The sequence below is a fragment of the Oncorhynchus clarkii genome, unplaced genomic scaffold (genome assembly GCF_045791955.1).
Source record: "Oncorhynchus clarkii lewisi isolate Uvic-CL-2024 unplaced genomic scaffold, UVic_Ocla_1.0 unplaced_contig_3088_pilon_pilon, whole genome shotgun sequence".
Taxonomy (NCBI): Eukaryota; Metazoa; Chordata; class Actinopteri; order Salmoniformes; family Salmonidae; genus Oncorhynchus; species Oncorhynchus clarkii.
The window spans coordinates 55,303-67,715 of NW_027258288.1; the positions used below are offsets into that span (position 1 = coordinate 55,303).

The following is a 12,413-nucleotide window of genomic DNA, read 5'->3' on the forward strand; positions in this document are numbered from 1 at the left end:
TGTATTGGCTCATATAAAAGAGAACATGAGATTTGACTTTTTCATGTATATTTTTATTATGAAAGACACTATCATGCATCACAACAGAATAATTTATGGAGGGACACATATACATGGATTATAACGTTGCAGTTGTGTGAGTCTGTATTGGCGTTTGTCCCATAGAGAATGCTAGTGGCCTTGATGTCGCATAGGCAGCACCAGAGGGCTATCTCTATGGGTGAGTGGGAGGGTGTGGGCCCATGTGTGATGTTACAGGAAGGCACACAGTCTCTCCAGTACAGAAGGGTTTCTGTTGCTGAGGAAGATGAGTTCTTTCTTCCCTTCCTCTGTCTGACCTTATAGAGAGAAATCTCTCAATCAGTTCAACATGTCAATCTAAACCATCACAAACAGTGGTGAAAGTGAATATCTCTTACTGTGTGGGTGTTGTAGCCAGTGGCGGTCCAGGTAGTAGAGGTAACAGCTCTCAAACTCCTTCTCACTGTAGAGGGAGACTGGTACTGGGATAAACGGGTCCATGCTGTCAAAGCCCTCCTGTAGGAGGAACACAGAGTATATATGTTTTTAATAGGTGAACTTCTGTTTTCTATTTGACTGATGATGCATATAAACACATCAGAAGGGTCTTGTCCAAAAGCATCTAGATCATTCCCTTGTTAGCCCAGATCAATAGACACCAAGGGTTAGAGGTAGTTTTTGGACTGGACATACAACATTAACCAGGATGTAATCATGACTCCTGACCTCTCCCAGCAGCTCCTGGGGCAGGTAGGCAGAGCTTGGAGCGTAGAGAGACCCTGTCTGAGACAGCGTGGCGATGACCACCCCTCCACACTGAGGAGAGAGAGGGACAGAGGTGTAAATCACAATCATGTAATTTTCTAATGTCTATTAGAGGATAACCACCATGCAGTTTTCACCCAGTCATTGTTGATCATCTTCCTCAAGTTATGAACCAATGTCAACTCCTCTGGAGCCACCTGGCAGAGGGGATGGAAAAGTGACACGGGAGAGAAAGGTCAGTCAAGTAAGCAATCTTTACACAGAAATTACAAAGGCAAAAATGGAAGCAATAGAAATCAACTTTTTTTATAGATCCACAGTGAGGTGAATGAATGTATAGGTGTATTAGTACAGGGCTCTTGTCCTCCTTCTTGAGCGTGGTCCTTCCCCAGAGACCGTTGACTCCATCAACAGCCACAGCCAGCCTGAAGCCCCCCTCTGTCCCCCCAGCCTGTAGCCTCAGCTCCTTTAGAACTGCCCCCACCACATCACTGCTGCTCTTCACACGAGACACTCCCTGGGGTGAAAAAAACACAGCTTAACAATGATACGTGGTATGAGATTCTTAAGAGAAGTGCACTGAACCAATTATGTTTCAGAACTGGAGCCCAGACGCAAGGCTTCCACATGAAAACAGTAGGGATTCTGCAATAAAGTCTTTGTTGTCATTCAACAAGAGATTACTTGTTTTCATGCACATTTTTTTATTGAAAAATACTGCACAATACATGTTAGTTAAATATAAAATTGCATGACTAAGATCTCTTTGGCAAAAACGTCATAACAGATTAAGTTATTTTAGATTAATTCTGACTACGGCATCTTAAAAATGGACAAACAGCACTATTAACACTTTCTCATTTTTCAAGTGAAGGTCTTTTAAGGGAGCATGCGAGCACACTTGTTCGGTTCGCCTAGCCAAGTTCGGCCAAACTGAAGGATGCTGACGCCTTAATAAAGGGCACGTTGACACTGGACTCACCATGTCCACCAGCTCCCCTAGTGGCCGTCCCTCCTCAGTGCTCTCTCTTTTAGTCCACACGTACCGCTGCCTCAACTTGATCTAAAACAACAAGGGGAGACAGAGTCACAAATACAGGATGCCTCAAGGAGTAAAAATATGCTTAGCAACTGTGTGCAATAGTATTTAAAATGACATCTCTGTACCCCACACACACAATTATCAGTAAGGTTCCTAAGTCAAACAATGAATTTCAAGCACAGATTCAACCAAAGGCCAGGGAGCTTTTCCTATGGTTCACAAAGGGCACCTATTGGTAGTTGGGTAAATATACAAATAAAACAGACATTGAATATCCCTTTGAGTATGGTGGAGCTATTATTGATGCACCATCCAAAGTGTAAAAGTAAACCCACAACGATACAGGCGGCAATTCTAACGTAGTTTCCGGAGATGCAGGAACCGCTCAGGGATTTCACCATGAGGCGAATCGTGATTTAAATCAAGTTTGAGTTTAAAGGCTGTGATAGGAGATAACGGAGGATGAATCAACATAGTAGTTATTTCACAATACTAACATAATTGATAGAGTGAAAAGAAGGAAGCCATCCTGTTTGCAATAAGGCACTAAAGTAATACTGAAAAAATGTGGTATGAAATTAACTTTTTGTCCTGAATACAAAGTGTTGTTTGGGGTAAATCCAACACAACAAACACATCACTGAGTATCATGTCATATTTTCAAGAGTGGTGGTGGCTGCATCATGTTATGGGTATACTTGTCATCGGCAAGGCCTCTGGAGTTTTTTTTAGGATAAAAAGAAACCGACACTGTGAAACAAACAAAGCCAAATATACACTGGAATTGCTTACCAAGATGACATTGAATGTTCCTTTTTTAAAGAATAGGCAAATATTGTACAATCCAGGTATGCAAAGCTCTGAGACTTACCCAGAAAGAATCACAGCTGTAATTGCTGCCAAATGTGATTGACATGTATTAACTCAAATCAAAATATTACTTTTTTTATTTTCCATTAATTAAAAAAATAAAGTGTTTCTTCCACTTTGAGAACTTGTGTAGATCGTTGACAAAAAACAACAATTAAATCAATTTTAATCCGGCTTTGTAACAACAAAATGTGGAAAAAGTCTAGGTGTGAATAGTTTCTGAAGGCACTGTATCTTACTTCTAATGTTAGGATTAGGGGATGATAAACTGATCCTAGATTTGTTCATACAGGCAACACATACAGTGCCAGTCAAAGGTTTGGACACACCTACTCATTCCAGGGTTTTTCTTTCTTTCTTTATTTTACTATTTTCCACATTGTAGAATAATAGTGAAGATATCAAAACTATGTAATAACATATGGAATCATGTAGTAACCCAAAAAGTGATTAAAGCTTTTCGGGTTTGTACGGTGTGCAAAGCCTTGACAGCTTTACACACCGTGTGTCCAAACTTTTGACAGGCACTGTACCTGGCGCCCACTATCTATCTGAGGAGGAGGGGCTACCTTGGAGAGGAAGTGTTCATTGGTGGTTCTGAAGTTGCGTAGCCAGTTGGAGGCCTGTATTGGCTGGTCAAAGCGGGAGGCGTGGTAGGAGGAGGGCAACAGCTCCTTACAGTTCTTCACCCACAGGTGGGCTATAGAGAGGAGATTATTATCATCATCATCATCATTATTTTGTGTGTCTGTGTGTATGCCACGTCGGGGTGTGTGTGTGTTACTCACCATCTGGTATGTGTAGTACTAGCCATCCCTGTGTGGAGCAGTAGTGGACAGTTTGACAGAGAGACATGGTCTTCCCTCTGCCCTTCACCCCATCTACACAACCAGTCAAGGTCAACACCAACATAATTCAACACAATACAGGTAGACAACACAGGTCATAGAGAGGTACAGGGATGACTGCGTACAGTCGTGGCCAAAAGTTTTGAGAATGACACATTCATTTCCACAAAGTTTGCTGCCTCAGTTTGTATGATGGCAATTTGCATATACTCCAGAATGTTATGAAGAGTGATCAGATGAACTGCAATTAATTGCAAAGTCCCTCTTTGCCATGCAAATTAACTGAATCCCCCCAAAAACATTTCCACTGCATTTCAGCCCTGCCACAAAAGGACCAGCTGACATCATGTTAGTGATTCTCTCGTTAACACAGGTGTGAGTGTTGACGAGGACAAGGCTGGAGATCACTCTGTCATGTTGATTGAGTTCAAATAACAGATGCTTACCTGCAAAGAAACACGTGCCGTCATCATTGCTTTGCACAAAAAGGGCTTCACAGGCAAGGATATTGCTGCCAGTAAGATTGCACCTAAATCAACCATTTATCGGATCATCAAGAACTTCAAGGAGAGCGGTTCAATTGTTGTGAAGAAGGCTTCTGGGCACCCAAGAAAGTCCAGCAAGCGCCCGGACCATCTCCTAAAGTTGATTCAGCTGCGGGATCGGGGCACCACCAGTACAGAGCTTGCTCAGGAATGGCAGCAGGCGTGTGTGCATCTGCAGGCACAGTGAGGCGAAGACTTTTGGAGGATGGCCTGGTGTCAAGAAGGGCAGCAAAGAAGCCACTTCTCTTCAGGAAAAACATCATGGACAGACTGATATTCTGCAAAAGGTACAGGGCTTGGACTGCTGAGGACTGGGGTAAAGTCATTTTCTCTGATGAATCCCCTTTCCGATTGTTTGGGACATCCGGAAAAAAAGCTTGTCCGGAGAAGACAAGGTGAGCGCTACCATCAGTCCTGTGTCATGCCAACAGTAAAGCATCCTGAGACCATTCATGTGTGGGGTTGCTTCTCAGCCAAGGGAGTGAGCTCACTCACAATTTTGCCTGAGAACACAGCTATGAATAAAGAATGGTACCAACACATCCTCAGAGAGCAACTTATCCCAACCACAAGGCAAAAGTCATAACTAAGTGGCTCAGGGAACAAAACATTGATATTTTGGGTCCATTGCCAGGAAACTCCCCAGACCTTAATCCCATTGAGAACTTGTGGTCAATCCTCAAGAGGCAGGTGGACAAACAAAACCCCACAAATTCTGACATGGGATCAAATTCTGCCATCAGTCAGGATGTGGCCCATAAGTTAATTGACAGCAAGCCAGGGCAGATTGCAGAGGTCTTGAAAAAGAAGGGTCAATAATACAAATATTGACTCTCTGCATCAACTTCTGGTAATTGTCAATAAAAGCCTTTGACACTTATGAAATGCTTGTAATTATACTTCAGTATTCCATAGCAACATCTGACAAAAATATCTAAAGACACTGAAGCAGCAAACTTTGTGGAAATTAATATCTGTGTCATTCTCAAATTTTTTGGCCACGACTGTATATTAAATGTGTAAAGGTACACTGAGGTGTGATCAGGTATATTAGGTAGGGTAGGATACAGAGTAGGTAGCGAAGGGTGGGCTTGCTGTAGTCAGCTCTTTTCAGGTGAGATATCAGCTCCAGAGCAGGCTGCCTCACCATCACACAGCCCTCGTTAAACGTCTTCACCTGGACACGGGTACAGATAGTCAGTCATACTGTAATACACACACACACACACACACACACACACACAATACCTGTTGTTGGTATCGTGGAGGCAGGTCATGGGGGAAGACAGTGTGGAAGTGGGAGGGGGGCACAGTGTAGTACTGCCCTAGGTGCTGTTCTGACTGACAGGCCTGGGGACAGAGGGAGAGGAAACATCAGTACCCTCCACACTTATTACCACATGCTACAGAATAAAGTGTGGTTGATTATTCCACCTACCGGGTCGTTCTCCTGTGTTCTGAAGATGGAGAATGTCTCCGGTCTCATCTCCATGCCAACCGCCTCCTGCTGCTGGCCACACCCACTGCCATGGAGCGGCCGCACCTGCGCTACCTGTCCGTGACATCATCACATTCCACAGGTAAGAGGCAGGTGTAGAGCGTCTATCATAGTCCAAAACGTGTACGCCTAAGCACAGCAGTGTTCTAGAATTTAGGACCGTTAGAATGAACTACAGTACAGTGGTGAAGCACAAAACACATTTTTACTAGTACCAGAAAGACATCTCCAGAAAGACATGTACTGTATATGTAGCGCTGACTTTTCAAAATGCATTGATCACATGGAAACTGACATCCCAATGCATCTTAAATGTTAATAAATATTCATAGCTAGCACTAGCTCAAGATGTCCTCTTAAGGAGCCTAACCTCCCCGTTACTCCTTAAGGTCCAAGGATCTTCTGTTATTTTCAGAGGTAGACTGGCTCTGGCAGTCAAAACCTCTAAGCGCCAATCGATTCTCAAATGCGATACTAGAAAAATAAAGCCCTTTACTTTTATATCACATCAAAATAATTTAACAAATGCAAAATATACACATACTGTACACCACAGGAGGATGGTGGCACCTTAATTGGGGAGGACAGGCTCGTGGTAATGGCTGGAGCGGAATCAATGGTATCAAATAAATAAAACATGGTTTCCATGTGTTTAATGCCATTCCATTAGCTCCTTTCCAGTCATTATTATGAACCGGCCTCCCCTCAGCGGCCTCCACTGCTGTATATTGTTTTTAACATTTTTATTTCACCTTTATTTAAACAGATAGGCAGGCTGCATTCATTGTAGCTGGGGATTTTAACAAGGCTAATCTGAAAAGACTCCCTAAATTGTATCAGCAAATCGATTGCGCAACCAAGGCTGGTAAAACCCTGGATCATTGTTATTCTAACTTCCGCAACGCATATAAGGCCCTCCCCCACCCTCCTTTCGGAAAAGCTGACCACGACTCCATTTTGTTGCTCCCTGCCTACAGACAGAAACTAAAACAAGAAGCTCCCGCGCTCAGGTCTGTTCAACACTGGTCCGACCAATCTGATTCCACGCTTCAAGACTGCTTCGATCACGTGGATTGGGATATGTTCCGTATTGCGTTCAACAACAACATTGACGAATACGCTGATTCGGTGAGCGAGTTCATTAGAAAGTGCATTGACGATGTCGTACCCATAGCAACGATTAAAACATTCCCAAAAAAGAAACCGTGGATTGATGGCAGTATTCGCGTGAAACTGAAAGTGCGAACCACTGCTTTTAACCATTGCAAGGTGACCGGAAACATGACCGAATACAAACAGTGTAGCTATTCCCTCCACAAGGCAATCAAACAAGCTAAGCGCCAGTATAGAGTCAAAGTAGAGTCGCAATTCAACGGCTCAGACACAAGAGGTATGTGGCAGGGTCTACAGTCAATCACGGATTACAAAAAGAAAACCAGCCCCGTCGCAGACCAGGATGTCTTGCTCCCAGACAGACTAAATAACTTTTTTGCCCGCTTTGAGGACAATACAGTGCTACTGACACGGCCCGCAACCAAAACCTGCGGAATCTTCTTCACTGCAGCCGATGTGAGTTAAACATTAAACGTGTTAACCCTCGCAAGGCTGCAGGACCAGACGGCATCCCCAGCCACGTCCTCAGAGCATGCGCAGACCAGTTGGCTGGTGTGTTTACGGACATATTCAATCAATCCTTATCCCAGTCTGCTGTTCCCACATGCTTCAAGAGGGCCACCATTGTCCCTGTTCCCAAGAAAACTAAGGTAACTGAGCTAAACGACTCAGTTCCGTCATCATGAAGTGCTTTGAGAGACTAGTCAAGGACCATATCACCTCCACCCTACCTGACACCCTAGACCCACTCCAATTTGCTTACCGCCCAAATAGGTCCAGAGACGACGCAATCGCAACCACACTGCACACTGCCCTAACCCATCTGGACAAGAGGAATACCTATGTGAGAATGCTGTTCATCGACTATAGCTCAGCATTTAACACCATAGTACCCTCCAAACTCGTCATCAAGCTCGAGACCCTGCGCAACTGGGTACTGGACTTCCTGACGGGCCACCCCCAGGTGGTGAGGGTAGGTAACATCTCCACCCCGCTGATCCTCAACACTGGGGCCCCACAAGGGTGCGCTCTGAGACCTCTCCTGTACTCCCTGTTCACCCACGACTGTGTGGCCATGCACGCCTCCAACTCAATCATCAAGTTTGCGGACGACACTACAGTGGTATGCTTGATTACCAACAACGACGAGACGGCCTACAGGTAGGAGGTGAGGGCCCTCGGAGTGTGGTGTCAGGAAAATAACCTCACACTCAACGTCAACAAAACAAAGGAGATGATTGTGGACTTCAGGAAATAGCAGAGGGAACACCCCCCTATCCACATCGACGGGACAGTAGTGGAGAGGTTAGTAAGTTAAGTTCCTCGGCGTACACATCACAGACAAACTGAATTGGTCCACCCACACAGACAGCGTCGTGAAGAAGGCGCCTCTTCAACCTCAGGAGGCTGAAGAAATTCGGCTTGTCACCAAAAGCACTCACAAACTTCTACAGATGCACAATCGAGAGCATCCTGTCGGGCTGTATCACCGCCTGGTACGGCAACTGCTCCGCCCACAACCATAAGGCTCTCCAGTGGGTAGTGAGGTCTGCACAACGCATCACCGGGGGCAAACTACCTGCCCTCCAGGACACCTAAACCACCCGATGTCACAGGAAGGCCATAAAGATCATCAAGGACAACAACCAACCGAGCCACTGCCTGTTCACCCCGCTATCATCCAGAAGGCGAGGTCAGTACAGGTGCATCAAAGCAGGGACAGAGAGACTGAAAAACAGCTTCTATTTCAAGGCCATCAGACTGTTAAACAGCCACCACTAACATTGAGTGGCTGCTGCCAACACACTGACTCAACTACAGCCACTTTAATAATGGAAATTGATGTAAAATATATCACTAACCACTTTAAACAATGCTACTTAATATCATGTTTACATACCCTACATTACTCATCTCATACAGTGGGGCTAAAAAATTATTTAGTCAGCCACCAATTGTGCAAGTTCTCCCACTTAATAAAAATATGAGAGGCCTGTAATGTTCATCATAGGTACACTTCAACTATGACAGACAAAATTAGAAAAAAAAATCCAGAAAACATTGTAGAATTTTTAATGAATTTATTTGCAAATGATGGTGGAAAATAAGTATTTGGTCACCTACAAACAAGCAAGATTTCTGGCTCTCACAGACCTGTAACTTCTTCTTTAAGAGGCTCCTCTGTTCTCCACTCGTTACCTGTATTAATGGAACCTGTTTGAACTTGTTATCAGTATAAAAAGACACCTGTCCACAACCTCAAACACTCACACTCCAAACTCCACTATGGCCAAGACCAAAGAGCTGTCAAAGGACACCAGAAACAAAATTGTAGACCTGCACCAGGCTGGGAAGACTGAATCTGCAATAGGTAAGCAGCTTGGTTTGAAGAAATCAACTGTGGGAGCAGTTATTAGGAAATGGAAGACATACAAGACCACTGATAATCTCCCCCGATCTGGGGCTCCACGCAAGATCTCACCCCGTGGGGTCAAAATGATCACAAGAACGGTGAGCAAAAATCCCAGAACCACACGGGGGGAATGACCTGCAGAGAGCTGGGACCAAAGTAACAAAGCCTACAATCAGTAACACACTACGCCGACAGGGACTCAAATCCTGCAGTGCCAGACGTGTCCCCCTGCTTAAGCCAGTACATGTCCAGACCCGTCTGAAGTTTGCTAGAGTGCATTTGGATGATCCAGAAGAAGATTGGGAGAATGTCCTATGGTCAGATGAAACCAAAATATAACTTTTTGGTAAAAACTCAACTCGTCGTGTTTGGAGGACAAAGAATGCTGAGTTGCTTCCAAAGAACACCATACCTACTGTGAAGCATGGGGGTGGAAACATCATGCTTTGGGGCTGTTTTTCCGCAAAGGGACCAGGACGACTGATCTGTGTAAAGGAAAGAATGAATGGGGCCATGTATCGTGAGATATTGAGGGAAAACCTCCTTCCAACAGCAAGGGCATTGAAGATGAAACGTGGCTGGGTCTTTCAGCATGACAATGATCCCAAACACACCACCGGGTAACGAAGGAGTGGCTTCGTAAGAAGCATTTCAAGGTCCTGGAGTGGCCTAACCAGTCTCCAGATCTCAACCCCATAGAAAATCTTTGGAGGGAGTTGAAAGTCTGTGTTGCCCAGCAACAATCCCAAAACATCACTGCTCTAGAGGAGATCTGCATGGAGGAATGGGCCAAAATACCAGCAACAGTGTGTGAAAACCTTGTGAAGACTTACAGAAAACGTTTGACCTCTGTCATTGCCAACAAAGGGTATATAACAAAGTATTGAGATAAACTTTTGTTATTGACCAAATACTTATTTTCCACCATAATTTGCAAATAAATTCATTAAAAATCCTACAATGTGATTTTCTGTATTTTTTCTTCTAATTTTGTCTGTCATAGTTGAAGTGTACCTATGAAGAAAATTACAGGCCTCTCTCATATTTTTAAGTGGGAGAACTTGCACAATTGGTGGCTGACTAAATACTTTTTTGCCCCACTGTATGTGAGAATGCTATTCATTGACTATAGCTCAGCATTCAACGCCATAGTGCCTTCAGAGCTCATCAATAAGCGAAGGACCTTGGGACTAAACACCTCCCTCTGCAACTGGATCCTGGACTTCCTGACGGGCCGCCCCCAGGAGGTAAAGGGAGGTAACGACATCTGCCACACTGATCCTCAACACGAGCCCCTCAGGGGTGCGTGCTCAGTCCCCTCCTGTACTCCCTGTTCACCCACGACTGCGTGGCCAGGCACGACTCCAACACCATTATCAAGTTTGCAGACATCACAACAGTGGTAGGCCTGATCCCCGACAACAACGAGACAGCCTATAGGGAGGAGGTCAGAGACCTGGCCGGGTGGTGCCAGAATAACAACCTATCTCTCAACGTAACCAAGACTAAAGAGATGATTGTGGACTTCAGGAAAAGGAGGACCAAACATAAGTATTTGGTCAAAAACAAAAGTTTATCTCAATACTTTGTTATATACCCTTTGTTGGCAATGACAGAGGTCAAACGTTTTCTGTTCCTGAGAAAGCAGTATATCGTTTGCATTGTGCTCGTCAGACTCATTAAAGGAAAAAAAGGATTCTGCCAGTCTGTGGTGAGTAATCACAGTCCTGATGTCCAGAAGTTATTTTCGATCATAAGAGACGGTAGCGGCAACATTATGTACATTATAAGTAAAAAAACAAGTTAAAAACAACGCAAATAAAAAAAACACAATTGGTTGGGGACACGTAACACGACGGCCTTCTTCTCCGGTGCTATTTTACAACTGTCATACCCAATCATCCGAACACAAAATAAAAGCTTGTTTTTACTCCAATGTTTGTAAACATAGTAAAAGTACACAAACACTATAACTTACCATTTTGATATCCTGGACGGTCAGTCCTTGCATCCATAGCTTTGTCTGTAAATTTAAGAGTGGTTACATTTATCCAGCCCTATCCCTCAGCTTTTTACCAAAACAGGGCCAGGGAAGACGTTTGGTTATTGTTTCAACTGCGGATTGACACTTTAAGATGGGTGGGGAATAACACATAAATTCTTCAGAAACACTGTTCTGTTAATAATTCCCTAAGGTTTATTGCAACATACTGGCCGCCTACTCGTCTTCAGTTATTCCATGGTACTGACTACTTCCTGATGTTATGGAATGATAAAGAAATGTGGGCGATTACTGAGAAACATCCTCCTTTAACTTGTCACAGAATTCTAATGACTTCCATAGAGGGGTGTTGAGTAAAAACCTTCCAGAGAACCATTGTGAGTGGGAGTCATGCCTATTCTTCCAACATTGACACATTGAATAAACAATCTGAAGCATTCTATCAATTAACACACGCTAGTTTTAAGCGTATGTTACAGAAAGGGTAGGTTTAAGGCCCTTTCTTACCAAGTCCTTTCCTCACTCCTGAGTCCTAAAGTAATGCCTTGGCACGTTGAGGAGAAAGTGACACTTTGAGAATGAGGAACCATTGCAGGAAAACGTTCAATAACAGATTTATTTTCATCACAGAAAAACTGATAGGCTACTACAGGATTCTCTAGACATGGGATTTCACCAACTATCTTTCTTTCCTCAAACCGTGGCAGAACTTAACTGCTTTATAGTGGTGAATGTGGTATTTTCTGGTTTATTTGAATAGGGACAGGTACAAACACATTAACACATTTAATAAACAATAATCTGATGCATTGCACCATAGTGTATAGCTCATACTAGTTTTCAACACCTGACTAGAGGTGTTGATTGTGTTTCTGGAATATGGTGAGTCACTGTCAGTGGTGTAAAGTACTTAGGTACAAATACTTGAAATACTTGTCTTTGTCCAGCAACCGGCTCAGAGGCTCACAGACTGTTGATAGGTGTGGCATGAACTTTGCAAGATAGTTTGCAAAGCCGATGAGACGCTGTACTCCTTTTGCATCAGACGGGTTTGGCTTGTCGAGGATCACTCTGTCTTTGTCTAGGTCCGGCTTCGGGCCTTTGGCCGAGAGAATGCGACCATGGAAGTGGACATCTTTCACCTTGAACTGCAGCTTCTTCTGGCCAAGGCCAAGCTTAACTGATCGGCAGCGCTCCATCAGTGCCAGGAGCTTCACATCATGAATACATTCTGCTTCTTCGTCTGTGTCACCACAGCCTACGATCAGGACATCATCAGCGATGGGTTCAATGCCC

General features: G+C 44.1%; 1 protein-coding gene across 1 annotated transcript; it reads right to left on the reverse strand.

Annotated features, from left to right (window-relative positions):
• Nucleotides 1–40: 40 nt before the first annotated feature.
• On the reverse strand, nt 41–5,771 carry LOC139396484 (small ribosomal subunit protein mS29-like). The gene is made up of 11 exons (XM_071143506.1): nt 5,530–5,771; nt 5,340–5,441; nt 5,160–5,268; nt 3,487–3,579; nt 3,268–3,398; nt 1,769–1,849; nt 1,139–1,303; nt 924–983; nt 748–837; nt 420–537; nt 41–338 (listed from the first exon to the last, which is right to left on the reverse strand). The coding sequence occupies exons 1-11, from the start codon at nt 5,581–5,583 to the stop codon at nt 253–255; spliced, it is 1,089 nt and encodes a 362-aa protein (XP_070999607.1). The 5' UTR covers nt 5,584–5,771; the 3' UTR covers nt 41–252.
• Between the last annotated feature and the right edge of the window lie 6,642 nt (nt 5,772–12,413).